The sequence below is a fragment of the Lipophrys pholis genome (genome assembly GCF_963383615.2).
Source record: "Lipophrys pholis genome assembly, chromosome: 21".
In the NCBI taxonomy this organism is placed as follows: domain Eukaryota; kingdom Metazoa; phylum Chordata; class Actinopteri; order Blenniiformes; family Blenniidae; genus Lipophrys; species Lipophrys pholis.
This window is the reverse complement of record NC_137649.1, coordinates 11,929,816-11,953,301: the sequence shown is the minus strand read 5'-3', so window position 1 is coordinate 11,953,301 and position 23,486 is coordinate 11,929,816. Positions and strand designations below refer to the sequence as shown.

The window sequence follows — 23,486 nt, the reverse complement described above, 5'->3', positions numbered from 1 at the left end:
CACTGTGACCGCAGAGACTCGACTTTTTACAAGGGTTTTTGCATGTTCTGTGTGTGTGTGTGTGTGCCCTGAGATGGACTGGTGATGTTTTCATGATGTTTCTTGCCTTTGCTCACAGTCAGTTAAGATCAGCTCCAGCACTCAGTCATCCTGAGTTGTATTAATACAATAAACAATCCTTGTCCGCTTCACTTTCAAAACAGTCTTTCAACTTCAAGGCCTCCATTTATTTATTTATTCTCACAATTTGAATTTATTTCTTGACTTCTGGCTTTGTTTTCACGATGCATTCCAATACATTTAGCCTCATTGTACCCCGACGACACCGTCTCATTGAGATGACTTATGACTGCCAGTGAATCTATTTGCAGTGTTGTATCCAGCTGATTCACATCCTTATTCCACTAATCACAAGATGTGACGTGGCTTCATTTCATTCAGCTTCTGTTGAGGCTGTTGCTCTCAGTTCTGCAGTTGTTCACTGGAGAATAGCTGGGTAGCTGGAGGGAAAGTAGGAGGACAACATATGATTAAATGTTTGGAATAGAGAGTGTGAGTGTGGTAACAGAATGAGTAATGCTGTCCTCCTACTGTCAAGGTGCCCTTAAGCCAAGCAATCAACCCCCGACTGCTTCCATAGAGCTGGAACTGTAACATTTCTGAATAAACTTTTAAGATCAAAACTTTCACAGAAAACACCATCTGAAGTTGACGGGTAGGGATGAATGCGGGCCACCTTACCTACCGGCTGTAATCGCTTTGACTGATGACTAGAAATGCTTTTACAGGCCAAAGCCTGAGTGGGAGGCTGTGACACACCTCAAACAAATGAACAAAGAAAACTATTAACATTCTTCCTTTATTCCCTCGCAGTTTTGTTTTTTTTGCGCTTTTGGCGAAGATACATTACCTCAATATGCCAAAGGCAGAGCATATGAATAAACACAATCACTGCGGCAGTGAGACAGAGGAGCCTAACAGAAACTTAAAGGTTTGCAGCTTACTGCTGAAGCCCACAAAACTCATGAATGATTTTAAATTAAACACCACTTTTCTCAGGAAAACAAAAGGGGACACTGTAACTCTGCAATAATACATCTGGCTTCCAATAAGAATGTTTGCAAGTGCTGCCTTTGTGCACGTGGATGCTCTCCAGGAACTCTACTTTACCAAAATCATGTGTTAAGGTTAGTTGGTGATTGTAAAACTGCTTGTATGTGCAGATGTGAGTGTGTGTGGTTATCTTTCTATGTTTGCCTTGTCATTGACCTGTCCAGGGTGTATCCTGCTTTTACCCATAGATGGACGATTTTAACCTTTTGCAGCCCTTCTTTTAAACACTGTCACGTATCTCTCTTTGATTGTCTGACTCAGGTACTGATATAGTCCAGTGGCTGATGAAGAATTTGTCCATTGAGGATCCAGGTAAAGCTTTAAAGATAATTCCAGGCTCCTCTGTGCTGCCTGACTTGCAATCCAGTTACATTTATTCCAGAAATGCATGCAGAACAGTTCTTGCCTGCAGCGTCACTCAGTTTTAGTTTTCCTATAGATTCCAGTAGATTATATTTAAAACATTGTGGTGGGGGAGCCATGGTCATTGTAGATGTAAAAGCCCACAGCATGAGCAGTGAATCAGTCTTTGACTCATCCATGCACGATATACAGCTTAGCCATAGGCTGCATCTTATAGCCGGATTCAAATATAGATTAGGAGACCACGCAAATGCAAGTACATACATTCCTGGCAACCCCCCCCCCCCCCCCACACACACTCTTTAAATAGAAGATATATTTTTCATATTAATTGTATTCATCTTCATGTCTTGTACTAAAAACAAAATCTGTTGTTTTAATTTGCTTCTTGTAACTTTGTTCCAACTGAGTTAATTCCATCTGTTCAGATAAGTGAATCTGAAGAGTGAACATGGGGTGCAGAGAAACCTGCTGTGACGCCTTTTCTTTGCTCTGCTGTTTTGTTTTGTTTTTTAAAGTGGAGGCCATGCATATCGGGAGCCTCGTTGCGGCTCAGGGGTACTTTTTCCCGATCTCGGACCATGTCCTCTCCCTCAAAGACGATGGCACTTTCTACCGCTTTCAGGTGAGCAGGAACATTATTGTGATGAAGACACAGGCAAGGTTGAAGGAGTGATGAATACGTTCCCTTCTACAAATCCCAAGCCTGAAATCTGATGTGCAGCCATGAATGTTAGCTTTAAGGTACATTTTGTTGACCTGGATGGTTGCTCTAGAAAATCGCTCATATGGTGGTTGTTAAAAAAAATTATCCTGCGCTGAATTTTAATGTAGGTAAAAAAAAAAAGCCTCTGATTTCTACTCTATTTCTCTCATTTCCAAACAGTTTGTTGCTAAAACACTTGAGATACATCTGCTTGTGCCGTGTTAGTTAGGAGTACAAAGCAAATATTAATAAATACACTTTATCAACAGTAGTCTTTATTTATTTATTTTCTACATTTACCTGAAAGAAAACTGAAGTATGACCTATTGTGCCAATGTGCAAAATGCGACCATATTTCTTGTTTGATGAGATATAGAGAAATGAGATATGGTCGGTTAGTCCACCAATTGAGATGTCTTACTTCTCTGAATATAAGGAAGTAGTTGCTGATTGAAAATCTTACAGGTTATTTAGAAATCTTCCTTTAAGGTTATGTGTGTGTTGCAAACCATAGCTGGTTCATAACTGATCATAGAAAAGTGTGACATGTGTCAAGATGAGTTATTGTGAGCATCATCTCAATTAAAGCTGCATGCAGCTTTTGGTGAAAGAACTGTTAGTGGTGCTATTGTGGTATATAGTTCGGTTATTATGGGGCAACGACCAAATGCTAATGTGAACAGAGTTAAAAGTCTTTGTAAACAGTCAAAATTCACAACTTTTTATGAAATGATTATTCAAAAAAGAAAAGTTATTTAATCATATGTAGGGCCTACATTCAGAGGGTTATCTACATGTATCCAGAGGGATCATAATTATTTGTTTAATCTATTGGCTGCAAACGATAAATATAAAACATAGTGCTATATCCCTTTCCCCTAATATTTGTATTCTTTTAGTTGGTTGAGAATCACTTTTACTTAAGTCAGTTGAATGAGATAAAACAACAGTCCTGATGTGATCACAAAGACACATTTGTGATCTACTGCTTGTTATACCTTCCAACTTCAGCTGGATTTTTCAACTGACCCCAGGGCTTCAATTCTTGCTGTATCAGTTGGGTCATAAAGTGGTGTGTTGAGTCACTCAAAGAAGCAGCAGGAGGAAAATTAACACAGCAATGGCTGAAGCTCTTGTCTACTATGCGGCGGTGTAGCGTACTAGATAAAAAGTGACATGTGGCGAGGTTCTTGGCTGGTGAGGCACTGGGCACTAATTCCATTAGAATCAGATTTACAATTATGTCAACCCGGCAGAGTAGATTATACAACATTTGATGGCAGCAGTATATGGGTTGTGTTCCAAATCTCATGTAAGCATTCTTTACACAGAAATAAAATACTTTATCAATCCATCCATCTTCGATACCGCCATGCCCGCACAAGGAGAACATGCAAACTCCACACAGAAAGGCCCAGCCAGCATTTAAACCCAGGCCTTCTCTCTGTGAAGCCAGAGCGCGAACCACTGCATCACCATGCAACCCAACATAAACTATCTACCGTCGTGAAAAGCACCTTTTTTCCAACAACAGAAGGGATAGAGTCTTAATGAATAGAATATTAAAATATCAAATAAGTAAGGATAAAATACTAAATAAGTAAACATTAATATGTACAAGGCAATAACAATATTTACAAGGCAAACAGTGAATAAATATATATACACGGAGAAGGGCTTGAGATACTTACAAAGTATCTCAGCCCTGAAAATGCTCACCTGTTCCTTGTAAACAAGCCGGACCTAAAGAAAAAAAAGGAAACGATCCATTTACTGCCAAGCCTGAAAAAACGCCACGTTGGCTAGAACAGAGTGAAACTCACCAGGAAGAGAGATTAACTTGATTAAAAAAAAAGTTTGAAGATCGTAAAAAGAGTTAATGAAAACAGAGAAAACACAACAGGCAGCACATACAGCCTGGAGGTCACCTGATGCTCATTTCATGAAGAAAAAAAAGGGGAATTATCCATTATCCATCCATCCATTTTCTCCCGCTTATCTGTTTCCGGGTCGCGAGGGTGGCAGTCTGAGCACTGTCACCCAGATCACATTGCACCGATGTCTTACCTTTACTTATAAATAAAGTTCATACGCCAATCCTTCTGGACAAAGAAATCCTTATCATATCCTGCTTTGATTAAAAGTCAAGTTTAGAAAATAGTTTCTTCCAAAGACATACAGAGAAACTTTAGAATGGCATGCCGGCACAGGTCATGGAGGATCCCCATGGGGATCTCTTCTCCATATTTGAAAAGGAAATGCACAAAATCAAACACTGTTTTGTAATTATATGTTACTGTAACTTAACGTTCAAACCATTGGATAAACTTAAGTTTGTGATAAATTTACAAACACAAATTTATTTGTTCTCAAATTTTTTTCCATGATGACAGGTGAGGCTCTGCCTCCACTGCCTCACGTCTCTTTGGCCAGGCATACACCATTTAAAATTTAAAATCCCAGGCGAATGACAGATGCCACTAAAATGACTCAACACAGCTACGCAATGTAAACCAGAAGCACGACATACATTTTACATGAGACAGTCGCTGTGTAACAAACTCTAACACCGTGAAAGCTCACCTGTCTGAGGTGAAGAAGTACACAATAGTAACTGCTGCTGCGTCTGGCTGATAATTTGAGTGAATAATGAAGGTAGCACTATACTGGGTGTAAACACACGCCTTCCCACTTTCAAGATGTTCATACATAGCAAGACCTTATGCAGTTATTAGATAATCTTAGAGGAAAGACTCGAGTCAGTGTTGTAAATCACACACAAGAGCCTGATTTTATGTTGATAACAAGACAACTGCACCGACTTAATTAAAGTTAGTCAATAACAGATAGATATGAAACACTGCCAACCTATTTTAACATGCCCATCAGCCTACACGTGCCTACACATATGTACATGCAAATACAGTGTGGATGGGTGAGTGAAAACGGCAGTCTGAAACCTTTTTTTTTAATAAATAGATCACAATAACTTTTCTTCTATGCAGTAATGAACATTGCTCTGCACCTTTGGTAACTACGTATACACAATCTCACACATCTTTCTCATTATCATGGGGAGAGATTCTTCAAGTCCAGCAAGGTTGTTCCGACCAGGGATGTGCTTAGTTAAATTAATGATCATACTGCAATCATTTGTTGAAGATTACTTGCTCCGTAATCGAATTACAACACACCGATTTTGATCTTAATGACAAAAGGCTCTGTCCACTATCGACAGCTTGCTCAGAACCATGTTGGGATTCTGTGACCCGATTAAAAATGAATGGTGATCTGTTAAAATATTCATCAAGGGAGCAGCCAAAGCAGGCCACGGTTTGAGCTGGGTAGGCGGCTACAAAAAAACTTGACACATAGGGAGTGGTGGCGGAGTAGAGTGCTCAGAGTACTATTAGTGTCGTTGAGATGGAACAAAAAAAAGCTAAAGTATGCGGACATTTGTTTCCCGCCTCCTTCACCTTTCACAGATATGACAGTTAAATTCACGGATTGATTAAGCTGTACTATTTTATCCTGAATTCCCTCATTTACAATGTTACAATGTTTTTCAAATTCTTCTCCGGAGAACGGCGAAGCAGCTCGTGCCCAGAGTAGAGTGATCTCCGTATAGCCTCGCTCTCCTTTCTATGGGTGGGCTGGTTGAAAGGTGAGACCTCCATCAGAGCTGGAGGAGCGGTTTAATTAAACCAGACGGCGGAGCACATTGCTGTGCTTTGACCTTGGTTCTCCTCCTTCAAAGTGAAGTGGAAGACAAGAGACAAAGGAGGAGGAGGAGGCGGGGGCGCTCATTAGCATTTCAGTTTGGTGGCAAATTAAAAGAAACTCAAAGAAAAACACAGAGAAGCAAATTCAACAATTAACACCATGTTGATATCTCTCCTCGGCGAAAGAGCCACAGATGTTGTGAAACTGTTGTAGACCCTGTGAGCTATGTCAAACAACAGTCCTGTCATCGTCTGTTCTCTGCCTGTTGTTCTACACTGCTGTTGTTTGTTTACCAGCTTTCAACACTTGCTCCTTTTAATGTGCTGCTGCAGTACTTTCACGCCTCTACAACACCCCAGGGTGCCTCTGACTGATGGGGGAAAGTTGTTGGGAGTCAGTTCTAAAGTCTGTTCAGTCCTGATAGTAAAAAAAACAAAAAAACAACAATATTTGTGATGGCTCACATGGCAGAACAAAGCATTCCTGTGCACTGCTGTGTCTCACTGTCTCACAAAGGTCATCGTCATCACTTCAGTTTTGCTTAATAGTTTTGACTCATAGATCACAGCTTTCGAGGTTCAGTAGATAATCAGCAGTGATGCGGCATCCTTTTTCACTCTCACATTTCCACTTTGTTTCCCCCTCAAGGCACCATATTTCTGGCCATCAAACTGCTGGGAACCTGAGAACACAGACTATGGTGAGAGACTTTTGGGAATACCTTGACATTTTGCATGTTTGTCCCCTTTTTATTTTAATCCTGTGCTTGTCGGTGACGAGCAAATCTTTTATAGTGTTTAGAAGAAGAGGTGTGCCATTGTATGCATAAATTAAATCTATAAAGAGAAATAAGTTGTCTATTATGATGATTGATTTAGCAGTATATTGTGACAGGGCCCTGCTTTATGATTAAAAAACAAACAAACAAAAATATATTTCTATATTTATTTTTTGGTTTTTATCTCATTGGTAACTCTCAAGAAATCACATTTGGTAATATCTATATTTCTTTCCAAACAAACTCTTCTAATGTCATATACACAGTTGTTTGCAAATAATACATGATATGATCAGATGATAGTAATCAATACTGTAAAGCCCCTGAAATCCAGTAAAAATGTGTCTAAGGAAGAGAAGTATTTCGATATAAATGGTTAAATGTGTCTATAAACATAACATCACTGATTTCCAGAAGTGATAATGTCAGCTGGTTTTGGGTTACAGTAACTGCATTTAAACAATTGCTTTCTGTCAATCTGATATTTCCTTTAACATGAAATCTAAAATTAATTGATGAGATTATTGTTTTGCTCTATGGCGTCGGTCATTTGTGACCTATGCATATGACTCCACATCTAGCTTTATACCAGGGATTTTATTAGCGACAGACTCAATTAGTTTCTCATGGACTTAGATAAAATAAATCACTACGAGGAACGCTGAGCCTTTTAACTGTTTCAAAGTGTTTTACTATATTTAAGAGCAAACAACAGAAATTAAATAAAATATATTTTGTGCCAAGAACAGAGTCACGGCAGCCTGTTGTGATTACTAATATTGAGATTGCTCATTCATTATTGCAAATGAATTAAATAAAACATGTGCATGGAACATTAATCCTTCATGGGAATGATGGATAGTATGAATTCCAATGAAAGCTGGGACAAAGAGATTATACACAGGACATACAAAGTAAAAACTGCTGTTGCGCTTTGATGTCTTGACCTACTCGTCTTGAAAAAAACCAGAATGAATTCCAACCAGGCAACGTAAACATAGATCATACTTGAATGTAAATAGATAAACCTCCCTCCAGGCTGCATATTGAACCCAACAAGCAGCATGTTTGTTGTGGGGAGAACCAGCTGACAGGATTAGGCAATCACTGTTCCACTTCCAGCTTTTATCCTTACACAGAGACACTCATGACTGGAGTTTAGAGCCTGGGAGTTTATTGCCTCTTTACACCCTGCCTCATAATCCCAAAGCAACAGATAGACGGACAGGCAGCCCAGGTTGATTATACTCTGTAGAGTGGGAGGTGAAGAGAGGTGAGGCGTGTGCAAGAGGGATGAGAGATGCACAGATGAGTGGACGGAGTGAAAGGAAGGTTTGTACTGATAAATTCCTGCCTTTGATCCCTTCACCTCTCTCCTCCAGCTATCTACCTGTGCAAACGGACCATGCAGAACAAGACAAGGCTGGAGCTGGCAGATTATGAGGCGGTGAGTGTCCAACCATTCGTCTATGGCATCTCCTCAAAGTATTGATTTTCTGTGTGGAGCTTGGGGCAGAAAAACACAAAATGTAGGAAGGTCAGACGGGAGTCTATGTCTGTGATGGTATGAGATTTAAGGTGGTTCTCAGTGTACTTTCGAACCATGAAATGACCTGATATGTAATTCATGTAATTTGAACATATGCAATACATTTTCTGTGGTTGCATGATGGTATGGTGGTTTGCATCATAGAGTGAGAGTTCATTCTTTGGGCCTCTTCTCCCAGCATATGCATGGGAGTTTCTTGGTACTTAAGTTTCTTCCGACAGTACAAATAAAATGTGTTGAAAGGTGACCCTTCCAAGGTGAACACTCCATGACCCTCAGTTGGATGAAGAGGGAAAGAAGACAGATAATCAGAGTCACCAATTGCCCTCAATTGCATGTTTTTGTGCTGTGGTTGAATACTGAATCATCCAAAAGAGAAATCTCACACAACCATAAGTAGAACATGCAAACCCCACACAGAAAGGCATTTCTGTTTACATTTTCCCCAATTTTGATGCCACGTCTCTGTATTCTCTCTAACAGGAGAACCTTGCCAGACTGCAAAGAGCCTTCGCCAGAAAGTGGGAGTTCATCTACATGCAGGCCGAGGCCCAGGTCAAGTAAGTGTGCTCTGTTACCATCGTAACACTTGAAACTGCAGTGCGCACACTGACGTCGTCTGGAACCAGAGAAACAATAGAGTAAAATCACAAAGTGACCCTCCTGTATTACAAAGATGTGTGTTTCCAGCGGACTCATTACCTCTCCTGTAATGGAGATTCATAAAATATGAGCAAGATGTTGTCTCAGGCTGGCACCATTGAACTTTTGAAACAAAAATGTCACAATCTTTTACATGTGACTTGTGTCTTGTTTGAACCTGAATGAAGACAATTTAGTTGTGGTGACATGATCAAAGCAGCTGATGGTAATAGTTATCCACATTTAAGCAGCAGAGGGTAACAGGTTTAATTATGAGCAACACAAAATGCCAAGATAGTGAAGTTGCTTTTACAAGCTGCATCAAACATCAATCATCAAGCACAATGCGAGAGGTGTAACATTAAGAAAGATGCCTTGGTAACTCTGCACAAAGGAAGGTAGGCTACATTGTTTATTTTTGTATCTGCTTATTTGATTTTTTAAAAATTGAATTAATTAAATTTGACCAACTCCAGTCTGACATAGAGTGTATATTTATGCATTTTATATAGGCTATATACACCTTCTCACCAAACTGTCCAACTGCTTCTTAAAGACACAGCAATGACGACTTTATTTCAATCAACTCAATAAACTGTAGCTTTATCTAAAGAGAACAGAACAATCACTGAAATATGACATGACAGGACTGACACCGCAGCATACACTATCATGTTCCAACATAAGCTTGCAAACATAAAATGTAAGAAACTCACATGGATTGTGCACAGATGAGAGAAATCTTGAACATTTCCTGTCTTCTTGTTATTCTTTAAAACCTTGCGTTTGATGCCAATGCTGGGAAATATGCACACGTTCACACTGACTGATCTCATCTGCAGGATCGACAGGAAAAAAGATAAAACCGAGAGGAAGATCCTTGACAGTCAGGAGAGAGCTTTCTGGGACGTTCACAGACCAGTGGTAAGCTGCTGTCTACGGTAGATTACTGCCGCTAACATCATCTTCAATCCACTTTCCCTCCAGTTTTCTGTTTTTCTACAGTTCTGTCTGGACATACTTTAAAAACACCCTGAAGTCAACCTTGGAAAAAAAAAAGAAAAAAAAAAGAGAATCATCAGTGTTGCCTTCAATCCCATTTTCATGCTTTGTTTCTGCAGCCCGGCTGTGTTAACACTACAGAGATGGACATCAGGAAATGCAGACGCATGAAGAATCCTCATAAAGTTAAAAAGGTACAAACTCCAATTAAACGAACATAGAAGGGTATTTTGTTTCACACGAGACGTTACCTTTTAGAAGTAGTTTTAATAAAGTATTACATATGCGGTACATCCCTTCATTGAGATTAAATAACAGTCTTGATGTCATCACACGTTCGCTTGTTAACCAATAAAGTCAGATATATTGTGAGACAATTTGGTAACATAAGATGGTGTTTTGAGTCACTCAGAGAAGCAGCAGGAGAATTAGTTAACATGAATCTGCGTTAGTTATATGTTATCAAATACGTGTGTTGCAGTGCTCTGGATAAGCTGGTGCACACCGTTTACACCATTGGCCCCACTGCAACATTTGAATGCCAGGTTTAAGATGGATAATAAAGTGATTCAACACTTCAACACTGGCACCAAACGTCACAACGGAGACATGACTTAAGTTCATCATGTCTCTTTATGAAGAAGAAAAAAAAAAAAAAGGTTTTCACATTCACAACATTGACAATACCTGTGAACATTTCCCTTTAATGATCTAGAGGCAATGCAACAGTTTCCACGCCTTATCTCACACAGCACGAGGAGAATTGAGCCCACATCCTGTGTCTCTGTTTCTTGTCCCACTTCTCCCCTCTGATCATTTTCAACAGTCGGTGTACGGTTTGGCAGAGGAGGGAACGCAGTCTCAGAGTCCCATACACACTCCCTCACACCACTGCAGAAAAGGCACCAAGGAAGATGTGGAGAAGGAGGCAAGTCTAAGGCCTTTCCGTGTACTGTACAATGTGAAAGGGGAGAAAATGCATTTTTTTTTTTCTGGATTAGCTTTTTTTGGAGCAAAACCAATTGATTTCTGCAGCAGCACAGAGGAGACGGGGAGCCGGCACTGCTCATTTTTAGGGTCCTGCCATGTTGGATTCCGAAGAAACACGAGCAATATTTCTTTAATATGAGAAAATAGTGGCTTATTTTTTCTTATTTTATTTAGTATTCCGATGTGCAGTCACAGAAATAAATCATGCACTCAAATTCAAAGCATCCGTGCAGCTATCGCTGACCATCCTGTCACAAACTGATTCCTGTCTTTCGCCCGATCAGATCCTGTTCCTGAACGCCCAGCTAGATCGTCACTGTATGAAGATGTCCAAAGTTGCTGAAAGGTACAATTCACATTTGAAAATCCTACGCACTCTGAAGAGCATCTCCAATCTTTATCACCGCAGTTTAATACTTTGAAGGTGACAGCAGCGCTTTCTCATAAACAGGCCGCCTTCCCATCTGCTGCACGCTCCTGGGTCATTTTTCATCAACAAACCTGAGCTCGACGAGCTTACCCTTTTCTGAGTCTCCACTAGAGAAGTGGCAGATGGAGGTAATTTAGATTGTGACACTCCATCCAAACATGTAGCCGTTTCAAGTTTGACATTTCTAAGAAGTTTAGAGGGGAAAAAAGCAGTTGGATTGGAGAGAGTTGTAGCTGTGTGAGGAAAGACGGGATCATAAGACGCAGTATACTTTTAGTGCGTTTAGATATTTTGCTGATATTCTTTTCATTGTTTTGTGATGAGGAACCTTTATAAGAAAGTGGGAGTGCAGTAACTTGATCTTGGTCCAACGAGTTGGCATTTCATCCCTGAAGAAAGTTGTTTAAAATTAGTACAGAGCGGTTGGCGCATGAATCCAACTATTGAGGAGTTGTTTTTTTTCTCAAAACCCATTTTATTTAAACTTTTATACAGCTACAGATTATATGATACTAATCTCAGTTTGCTGATTGAAACAAACACAAATACACAACGAGCTTGCTCCTTGTTATAACGAATGGCCACCCAGTTTAAATCAAACAGTGATTGATAGGGGGCATTGATCAGGCTGAGGTCTGTATGTGTCCCATCATCTTTATTGTATGAACCCAGCAAGAAAAGAGTGAAATCCAATAAAACAAGTTTTATTTTTTCAGTCAGAATAGGTTTCTCTTTCAGTGTGTGCACTGAATGCGGTTTCATTTTTGAATTTTTAAAATCAATATAAATGTTGTTCTTTTTGCTGTACTGCATGATGATGTAATGCACTCTCAAGGACGGAAAGAAATTATAGCCATCTCAAAACAAAAGGATAATTTAATGACTTTTAATTTAATTACTATTGATCTGAATATAGGAAATCAGATACTGGAAGTTAATACAAAAAACAGATGAGTTTTTTTGTACTGACACAATTTTAGTCTAATCAGTTAATTTCTACATGCAGCATAAAGTCCCAACAAGTGCATGTTTAAAAAGACGAGTACAGTGAGTGTTATTTTCCCCATCAATGGGTTTGGATTATTATGTTGAAACAAGTGTGTTCATTTTTGTAGATAAACCTCGGCACCGAACTGAGAAAATAATAGTTTTACAAATTTTCAGTGATTTGAAATGAAGTTGTTGAGCAGCCACCGTAATGAGAATTGACTCTGTAAAATGCATAAGCTGCATCCTCTATGCATCCGTGCTTTTCATTATAGTCGCGTCAGGGAGAGGAGAGCACTGCCACCTATTAAACAATTATCGACAGCTGAAAAATCCAGCAAGACTAAAGAGACGTCTTCATCTCATTGTATGATTTCAACTTAGGAAAATTAGCTCAGATTGTTTGGGAAGAATGATAGCTCATCATTTTGCTTCTTTTGATTACTTATGTCAGCACTGATACAGGAGAGGCTTCTAAGTGGATCATAATGTTGATGTAAACCATCAAGGTTACATGGTCATTGAGTGAATAAAATCAGCTGCTCCTAAAATTGAGCATTTTAAAATGTTAAAAAAATGTATATTTAATTTGTGTTATTCAATCGAGAGACTATTTGGATTTCTCTCTCCATGTGTTCCTGTGATTATTGTGTTACACAAAACAAAGACAAATATTGTGCAGGCGGCCTTAAAGCTCCCTGTTCCTCCTGGGCGACTGATATACTTGATTGTTTACCTCCCATCCTGTGCTCAGTCACTCAGGACAGCTATTACTTCCCAGCAGAGCAGAGAAACTGTGATTACTGTTTGTTGCTCTGCAGCTCTGCCTCTGCGACCCTTTGACCTCCCGTCTTTCTGCGTGGAGCTGATTGTAATTGGAGCTCCGCAGAGCGGTTTTGACATCAACCCAAAAAAGTGCACAGACAGGACAAACAAAAATCTATCATGTTGTACAACAGCAGCTTAAAGAACTGCTGTCATGTTTTTATTTTACTTAAAGTGTCAAAAAAGATCACTCAAGGACATGGAAGGCAGGTTTAGTTTTCTCTTTCATTGGTTTGAGCACCTAATTCTGTTCTGTGTGAACCATTTAAGTCTTAGTTTATTCAATATTAGTCTTAATTGGGACTTTGTGGATCTGAAAAATTAAACACAGTATAATTGAGGTGGTAAAAACTATTAGTCACACCACTAGAAATCAAGGTACATGCTCTCTGTTTGAGATTATTTGTAGAATTTCTGCATCTGTTTGAACACATTTGTTGGTACGTTATACTTTTCCAATGATGATTCAAACTCACAGTGAAAGGATCAAATCAGTTGACGGTGATAGTTACAGATACTGAAGCTGCAGATGCTGATGAACAATTCAATGTCATAAAAGGATGAATAAAATGTTGAAATGGAATTATCAGTTACCTGTTTTTATGGCTTCTTTTCAATTAGAGTTTTATTTTTTGGCCCAAAGCTATGGTACAAGCTGATTTATGATCAATATTGTTGGTAATGATTAAGCTGGTGAGTCCACACTGACAAACATTGTGTGTGCGTGTGTGTGTGTGCCTGTGTAAAAACATTACAATATGCACATTTAATGCCCTATTTCGGCATTGATTACATATGGAATACAATACATACAATTGAATGCATAAAAGAATAAGTAGCCCATACATACCTTTTACTTTTATTTAACTCTCTGTCGAAGACACTTGCATTTCAGATTACATGAACAGTCAAGCACTTTTGAGTTTTTCAAACTCTGCAGAATTAATGCAGCTTTGTTTCAGTGTTTTCTTTCATTTTTCACTGTGCTGTCTCTGTCCATGGTGCTGAAAGTTCGGCTTTATAATGGTTTGTTCCATCCACAATTGGCTGTTATATAAAATACATGTTGCAAACATTCATGAATACACTACATGACCACCAACCACATCACCTAATTTGTACGAGTGCTATGTGTTATTTTTAGAGACTATATCAGCTTAGCCAATGGATAGTGCTATTAAGAACGATCTAGTTTTATATTCAACAAACCCTCACTGAAAATTTCCTGTTTAGCCTCTCCTCACAGCAAGGTTACGGTGCTCGCTGTCAGAAGAGGTGTTTAACATATTTAATTTTTAGTCTCCTCTGAACAGCTTGAGGTCATGAAATAATAGCCAGCATAGCCTCAGCGCAGACACTTTAATGTATGATTTGTTGAGTGTAGAGTATAGCTCTGCGGTGGTTGGCATAGTGTAGGAGTAAATTCTTGTATCATTGTTAAAAGGAAAACATTTCCAGTACCCTGCAGTTGCTGTGGATGTGGATCCTATTCTGCTTCAACGCATCCCACTGTCCTTGTTTATCTGAGATTATCAAAAAGAGGTAGGCGGGTCACATCTGAGGTTTGGTGGTTTTTGTCAGAACAGATGCTCCTTTTTCATGATTTACATGTAAGCAGAGCATGTATTGACCTGGAGTTATGTAACAATAGCAAATATGAAGAAAAAGCAAATGGATTATGGTTTCTTAATTTGATGTTTTCACATTAAAATCACTTTTATCATTACTTCATTGAACTTGGGGTGGGGTAAATTGGGGTAAATAATGAGAATAAATTCAAATGAGTGAAATTTGACAAAAGTTGCATTTCAATTTGAATTCAGAATTGTCACTATCGATCACTCAAATTTTATTTATATTTTACTTCCACAGAAGATTGTTTAAAATGGTGAAAAGATGAAAAATAAAGTACCAGATACAGAAAATACAAGACAAAAATGAAAACAATCAATTCACAGTGATTATTAAAATCAAGGTGCACACAAGTGTATAAAAAAAATCTTTAAACCTTTAGACAACAAGACAAAACCTTGAAATGATAAAACTCATGTTAAAAACCGATTTCAACAACACTGAATGCATTGAATATTAAGATAAAATACTGAAATGACAAAGGGAGGGTAAAACAGATGTTAAAAAACTAGATACAAACATGTACATTTTACTATTATGCAGCACGTTATGTTGGTCTACCTCAGACATTCACAATACAATACATTTACCTTTTATTTGTGGTTGTGACAAAATGTGGAAAAATTCACAGAGTTTGAATACTCTCGCAAGCTGCTGTATGTAAAGTTTGCATGTTCTTCTCATGTCTTGGTGTGTTTTCTTGCTCTGCATTTGGGGTTAATTGGTAATCCTGAAATATCCCGAGGATGTAAATGTGTGGGTGTGACTGTGTGTCTTCTTGAGTTTGTCTGTTTGTTTATGTGATGGACTGGTTGTTTTCTGCCATCACCCGTTATCAGCTGTGATCGACTTCATCAAACCGCCTCCTTGAAATGAATCAAGCAGGATACAAGCTGAATACTTCTGATTGCACTCTGAATTTCAAACTGCTCCAAAATACAAACCATGGGTTACAGAAATAATTATAGCTGCAAGCAGCCTTGATCAGGACCTCGCACCCTGGTCTCTTGTCTGTCGGGGTCGGCCCAATCATGGCCTCTGGCCAATTTAAATATTGATATAATATAAAAATGTGTGTTAATTTAGCTAATCTCTAATTATATATATTTTTTAGGTTTTTAGTGTAATTTTTAAAAAACAAAGATTTTTATTTTGAAAGAAATCAGGCTCACCCCTAGCCTAGCTGAACACATAATATCCATTTTGAAGTCAACATTGTGATTTTGATCAACAAGGACTTTTATTTAGAGGGAGTTTGGGGCTTTTATTTGGAAAGTCAGGACATGCAGGTTCAGTGGTCACAGTTTGATTGACATGGTATTGCATAATTCTTGGTGTGAATGATGCAACTCTGATTGACACACCTGCAGTTGGTGATGTCATCTTGAGTGTGGGAGAGGACAGATTTTATCTACATGTTTTGGAAACAACTCCTCAGAATCCACAGTTTTTGGGCAACATTTTAAAAAAAAAAATTCATTTATGGAGAGAAAATTTTGTTTTCTTTCAGTTTGTGTGCATTTCAAAGCAATCAGACGTAAACTTTAGACACGGTTTAGACACTCGCCACTTGTTCGAGACGTTGATGGGGTCAGGGGGAGGTGTACCCCCTGACTCCATCAAGTCTGCTTTCCGATATCAACTTTCTTGTTTCAGTTGCTCTCTGTCGCTGTACTCTTTTGTCTCTTAGTATGCCCAACCCAGGGGTGTCAAACTGAAGCTGAGCTGGGGGCCACTGCTGGCACTGTTTTGTGTTTGAGGGTGTTTATTTTATTGACTAAAATGATCAGTCAATGAACAAAGACTGTGATGAAATATACCTGAAACGAGTCAGCGAATTGAAGCGAGACAACAATGTTAGGGCGGGACGAATGGACAGGAGATCCAATCAGCGCTGCTCTTGCTGCGGGACAAGTTGGGAAGACAGCCTATCAGAGCTAATCTTTTCACACATCTAAATCACACCCAATACATATATTGCTGTACAGGCAGAGCTTAACATTTTCATTAAAAATCTAATTGTTTTTAGCCAACACCACCAGATACTGGGTCAACATGCCCCCCGGGAACCTCCGAGTTAATTTTCAAGGAGGAAATTACACACAATTACACACTTGAAGCCCACCGAATACGTGTGATGTGTAATTGTGAATAAATGCTACAGTGGGTGCATGTAGAACAATAATATGTAGTGAAAGAACAAGACAGCAAAGACAGTTGTATGTATTTCAACAAATAAATATTTTTAAAAAATGGAACTGAAATGTCTTGAACACACCATGAAGTCGCTGTCGTCTTTATGCACGGTTCACTGTGCATAATTTTACAAAGCAGTCTACTGTTATGACTGTATGGAAGGTCAGTTCATACAGTATGAATAATAGTGCATTTATGAGTAAGTGGGAAACATGCATCTGAATCCACTCAAACTGGGAGTTTCCTACTCATGTAAATCCCTATACATGTTTGTTTGTAGTGCTTGAAAGAAAATTCAGTTGCTAAGCCGACTTGCTGAAAACAAAGTGGTGTAAGTGGAGTACAAAATAAATTGTACAAGAACAAACATCATTGCTACGTCATTGAAAAAAACAATAATAAGAAACGTTACAAAAACAATAGGGTCCTGGCCTTTAGGGTTTCGGTCCCTAAAAACTTCTCTGTGCACTCCACTTCTGATCATCTGTTGTATTTCCTCTGGTGTGTGTGTGTGTGGGGGTGTGTGTGTGTGTGTGTGTGTGTGTGTGTGTGTGTGTGTGTGTGTGTGTGTGTGTGTGTGTGTGTGTGTGTGTGTGTGTGTGTGTGTCTGCATGCATTCCCGGTTGTTTCAGTCTGATAAACTACACTGAGCAGTACTTGGATTACGACCCGTTTGTGACGGCGCCAGAACCGTCCAACCCCTGGAGCACCGATGACCCGTCTTTGTGGGACCTGGAGGCGAGGTACAAAGCCAGACGTCCCAGTCTTGATTTAATCTTGTAAAGCAACACACAGACTGGAATGATGCGTTGTTGTTGTTTTTTTTTTTGTGTTCAAACTACTTAAAAAGACAGAATTAATGACATGTAAACTTTATGCTTTCCTGAATAAATTTTTCATGTGGCTTGAATGACCTTTTATCTGTAATGAATTGGCTGTTGGCAACAAGCGGGCAAATATGACATTTTCTTTGTCATGCTTATGACATGTTGCCTTCAAGAGGTAAATGTTATGCTTATTTCATTTTAATTTAAGTGCTAATTGGAAATGATGTCGTCTGTTAAAGCATTTAAAAAGTCTCAGGCACCTTCTGTTTTCTAACATCAATTAGCAGAAACTCAAAAAAACATTTACTGTCACTTCTTTAAATAGTGAAGTACGCTTAATCCGGACGCAGAACAGTCAGTATAAGAATCCAATTGCCACTGAACTAGACGCTCGTGTACAGGGTGTTTATGGGGGCTTATTTACAGGTTTGTCAATGAACGATGTGTTTCAGTGTATTCACTCAGTCGTGTGTCAAATTATCGACCACCTGCTGAGCAGTTATAGGGCAGCATCAATGAAGTGAAGAGGGCAGTCAAAAGCTCTCAACAAGTCCGGCTCTGAGATCGTGGTTGTCTGAGTTATGCTGGAATTAATTAGTGCAGGCATATAATCATTGTGCCTAATGTAGCTTGATAATTCATCTGAAATAATTAATTCCAGGATGAGAGATTATAATGACTGGATTTCACATGGATATTGTCATAATGAGCAGCCTTTCAAGCATCAATATCACATTCTAAACACTCAGAAACTAATCAGAGTGTAATGTTTTTTTCCATCTGCGATATTTATCTTGTAATTTAATCCCTCGGTATGTTATTTTAAATGTATATTCCTGTCCGATCTTTCTCAGTAAGGAGCCCAGTCAGCAGAGGGTGAAGAAGTGGGGTTTCTCTCTGGAGGAGGCCCTGAAGGACCCGGCAGGGCAGGACCTGTTCCTCAAGTTTCTGGAGTCGGAGTTTAGCTCAGAAAACCTGCGGTGAGCGACACAATCATGCTTCTGGAGTCATCGTCGACTCATTTCAGTTCAGTGGGAACAAAGTCTTCCAGGTCAGAGGAGAAGAGAAGAGGAGATTCAGAGAGTCGGAGGGGGTTTGTAGAAGATGATCCACTGCACTGAAAGATAAAGATTAATATTTAGCATTCCAAACATGCTTCCTGGAGTGATGGAGAAGGCAAATACGCACGGCGTTTTCACACTGACAGGCTTTTTGTTTTTTAAAGCTCACAAACTGGAATTGAATTGTCAGGAGCTCCTTGGATGAACAAAAATATATCAACATGTTAATTTGTAACAGTGTCTTTCAAAACCCTTTTCTCCTTGGCCTCTTTCACGTCCCAATGTACGATCATCAACTCACTTACACACTGTACACATTGAAAACAACTAAGTTAAGGTTTACCAATTTGCAGCCAACAAAAGAGCACTGGCCACAGTCGGTCCAAGAAATCAGGAATAAGAAGAAAAATAAAAGTGAAGACAGTGGGACTTTTCACAGCACAATGTTCAGCTGCTGTGAATGTGACACAAAAGATGATGAAATGCAGTAGGAATAATATCTGTTGGTAACCTGGGTATAAAAAGATCAATCCACAGGAGCACGACTCTAGAATAGAAAGTGAGGCTGGAGCCTAAAGTGTTGCTCAGAGGCTTTGTCACAAAATGTCGGAAAAACTATGGCGATATGTGTATGTTGGAATGTCGCTCTGTGGTTTTATTTGAGAAAATATATTCAAATGTAGCTCGTTAATTGTCTCTTGTTTTGTTTGGTGGCACATTAAAAGTAAGTTACTTTTTTAAATGCAGTAATTGCGTGAATCAACCATAAACTTACAGAACACTGGTTCTCCTCTCATTGAGTCAAACAATCTTCACCGAGCACATCATGTTTGGTCCGAGGCAGTAAGAGAGAGTGAACACCTCTGAAACCAAGTGAGGGAGAAGGAGAAACGTGTCGCGAATGACAGTCGGGGGATCAACTGATAATACGGAGCTTGTTGATACGTCGGAGGGAGATAAAACACAGAAGAAGACAAAAAAAAAAAAACCCAGATAGAGAGCACATACCCATATCAACGCTCATCCTCTCCCTTGTTTTCCTTTTCTGGGCCTTTAATTGCTTTTGGTTCTATGAGGGGAGCCATACAGAAAGAAAGAGTGACAGTGAGTGAGAGAAGCAGACCCCAGAGGTGTTTCTCCCTTTATTGCTGAACCAGTCCACAGATCAATATAGATACAAACTAATATCGGAGAGGGCCAACCGGAGGCTCTCTGGCGTCGCGCACAGTTCAGTATCACTGCTTTGTCCTTCAAAAACGTCTTTTCCATTGATTCTCAACTGCACATTTCTGGATGCAAATATATGTTCTTTTATAAGTTTTAAAGACACGGCCAACAAATATCAGTGAACCAAATCATATTCAAATGAAATTTAAATGATCAGCATGAAGGGAAACAAACAAAACTGTGCCGAAGCATTTTTATCACAAAATAAGAAGGAGAATGCTTTCAAGGTACAATATGTTGTCATTTTGGCTTTAAGAATACAAAATATTCCCATATATGAATGGAATAAACTCTGTCCCACAGGGATAGTGAGGTCTATTTAGTCTGGTTTGTTTCCAACAAGAGAACAAAAACTCACGTAAAGTGGTGAACTTGACACATGATTTAGTCACTGATCCATTAAATTGTCCGAAGCTCAAAAGATCTTATCGCTTACTGATGGTATTTTTCAATTTGTGCGCGTGCAGGTTCTGGCTGGCGGCGCAGGACCTGAAGAGGATGCCTCAGCAGGAAGTGGCACAGAGGGCGCAGGACATCTGGGCGGAGTTTCTCGCAGAGGGCGCGCCGAGCTCCATCAACCTGGACTCCCACAGCTACGAGCGCACCAGCCAAAACCTGAAAGACCCTGGACGGTACAGCTATGAGGATGCACAGGTGGGAGGAATATAAGAGACCAGAGGAAAAGGGAAGGAATCAAAACGATCAGGCTTTTGAGCTTTGATTGGATCATTGCTGAGCTATTAAACTCAAACTCGAGTTGGAGGTCATAAAACTAGTCTCGTTCAACCGGCCGCCAATGAAACTGAATAGCAGTGCTTGTGTTTAGCTGCGGACGCCTCAGAAGCCACAGGTTTTACATTCTCAGGTTTAAATGAAAGATTATACAACAACCCTGAGGAAAAAGACATGAGCGAATCCCCTTTCTAAAGGATCAATAACTCAACCGCCTTCACGTAGAGAATGCAACAGCGACATCAGGCTTTTGTTAAAAACATTTAAAAATAAAATAATCCATGCGCTCGAAAGGCCATTCGGAGTCTCTTTCAACCTGTCAGCTCAAAGGTTAACTCGTGTGACCAGAGTAAAATTCTGTTATACACATCAATAATTCAGCAGCTGCCTTTTATTGTGCAGAAAACATTTGACGAAATCTCCTCACATCTCTTACCAGCTAATCACATAGAAGAAATTGCTTTAATTCTACATTAGCAAGTTGAGAAATTTCATAATCCATTGTTATATTTTGAATAAGGTCCTGATCTGTGTGTTGGTGTGTAAACACCATGACAGTTTCTTTTAACACAAATCTACACGAGAACCAGCGAGAGTCAGCTGAGATGAAGGAACATTTCAGCAGTTTTGGGGATAAATATGTGATAGGGTGTGTTTTTTTTGTCAGCGATTGTGGCCTTCCGCACCAACTTCTTCTATCCTGCAATATGCTTGTATGCTATTTGCAACAAAGGTGCCAAGATATGACTTGCTGAGTGCGTTCGATGTGTATGTGTGAAAGCCGACATTCAACAAGGAAAAGGTTGAATTGATCATTTTATGTGCGCCAAGAATCATCGCCATCATACGTATGGCTCCAAATTGCTTTTATCATTTCCAATAGTTATATGTGGCTTTTAATTTCTCTTCAAGTGATGTATGTCAACGATGCCTCTTTAGTGGCTCCATCTCGCACTGTTGTCTGCCCCATTTGTCTTTCAAACATGCCTCACCCGAATCAACTAATGGCTTCATATTGTGGAGTGATTTGGAGACAATACGCCTCACTGGGAGATGGATGAACATTCACGGGAGGAGGGAGGGTGCGAGGGAGGAGCAGCGTAGAAGTGAAGCGTTAAACACCGGAATTATTTCTCCTGTCAGTTGCTCGGCAATATGTTAACAACCATCATCTCCCTGTGAGGCCGTCTCGCTCAGTTTATTGTGCTTGACTTTGAGTTTTGCACGTCGTTAGCTCACACAGCCTTAAACTCACGCGGCATGCAGAGGGGAGAATTACCCCCCCGCGCCTTCTTTCTCCTGCTGCAGGTAGAACTCTTTCTATCTCCCCACATATCTCATTTTTCTTTCTGTGCAGGACCACATTTACAAGCTGATGAAAAGTGACAGCTACGCACGTTTCCTGCGCTCCAATGTTTACCAGGATCTGCTGATGGCAAGGAAGAAAGTAAGTGTGTCTCTGTATGTTCAATCAACGAGTCTATTTCTGGTTGATATTTTCTCCACAGAGCTGTCAATACACCAGAACTCGTTTCCTGCTCATCTAAGCATCGAACGACACGCACAAACTTCATGAACTATCGTTTCTTTTAGTCGGAGTGCTTTGTGACAATCACTTCATTTTTAAAATGATGTACCAACGCTTGTATGAAACCTAAATGTTACCATGGTTACACAAGTCAACGAGTGAACATGCTGGGGGAATATTTTTGTTGTATTTCTGTTGAGTTTCACCATTCTTGTTTGTTATATTCTTGACTATTATATTTCTCTTTTTTTTTTTTTTTTTATTTGGGCTGTAGCTTTTTATTGTTGTTGTGGCTTTTATATTCGTGCACTATGCACTGTGTTGTTTAGCAGTGTTTGTATTTGTGTTGTTAATTCCTGTCTTTTTGTTAACTCGTGTTTGTGGGGACCCTTCTAAGCCACAGTGACTTTGGGGAATGGACACCAGTGAACCGTGACGAGTTCCCTTCGAGCCTTTTCAGAGCTGACCTCTCACATGTAAAAACAAAACATGTCTTTGACTCTTTAGCTTGAAACGGAGCAGGGGCGACGCACCTCCCTGGAGAAGTTCACTCGCAGTGTGGTGAGTGTCCCTCTGCCTCAGCTTTTCCCTCTTAAAACAGCATTCATGAAAGCCAGATCAATGAAGGCTGTCGTACAAACCGCTGCTGTTCTTTCGGGTGGAGAGTGGAAAGAAAAGTGCATGACTCAGGTTTTATCAGGTACAGCAGTGCCAGTACCGTATAGTAAATGATAGTATAGATTTTAAATTAGCATATCCGTTCATTCCGTGACTATTGTTGCTGCTCTGCATGGGTAAAAGTCATGGAAGCAATGGGATGAATTTATACTTAAAAGAGTTATCTTGGTTGCTGTTTTTAATACTGGCGATGCACAGTTGAATGAAGGACAAGTTGACCAGTGCAAAGATTGATTTGTCCACCTGCATGACTGATGAAGAATTGCTGCTCAGGACATGAAACAGGAGACTCAGGAGAATAAACAGAGAAAAAAATAAAAAATAAAATCCAAGTCATACAATGTGAAAGAGCTTTGAGGATTATAAAGTCCTATGCTCTGCACCATTGGCTTCACAGGTCTGTTTGCCCTGTTTGTTTTGCTTTATGACAGGGTATTAATATTTCCACAGCAGCACTTGAAGCCTTCGGTGTGTACACATCTGTGACCAAACACTGC

The 23,486-nt window shown here is 39.6% G+C and overlaps 1 protein-coding gene across 1 annotated transcript in view; it reads left to right on the top strand.

Annotated features, from left to right (window-relative positions):
• LOC308126017 (regulator of G-protein signaling 6-like) overlaps window positions 1-23,486 on the top strand; it is an 84,523-nt gene that overhangs the window by 59,040 nt on the left and 1,997 nt on the right. The window contains exons 3-16 of the mRNA XM_080490094.1: window positions 1,375-1,425; window positions 1,995-2,101; window positions 6,554-6,605; window positions 8,066-8,130; window positions 8,716-8,792; window positions 9,717-9,798; window positions 9,996-10,070; window positions 10,703-10,804; window positions 11,151-11,212; window positions 17,569-17,679; window positions 18,618-18,743; window positions 20,519-20,705; window positions 22,141-22,230; window positions 22,819-22,872. Of these exons, the coding sequence (XP_080346220.1) occupies window positions 1,375-1,425; window positions 1,995-2,101; window positions 6,554-6,605; window positions 8,066-8,130; window positions 8,716-8,792; window positions 9,717-9,798; window positions 9,996-10,070; window positions 10,703-10,804; window positions 11,151-11,212; window positions 17,569-17,679; window positions 18,618-18,743; window positions 20,519-20,705; window positions 22,141-22,230; window positions 22,819-22,872 (1,241 nt within the window). The remainder of the gene's footprint in view (window positions 1-1,374; window positions 1,426-1,994; window positions 2,102-6,553; window positions 6,606-8,065; window positions 8,131-8,715; window positions 8,793-9,716; window positions 9,799-9,995; window positions 10,071-10,702; window positions 10,805-11,150; window positions 11,213-17,568; window positions 17,680-18,617; window positions 18,744-20,518; window positions 20,706-22,140; window positions 22,231-22,818; window positions 22,873-23,486) is intronic.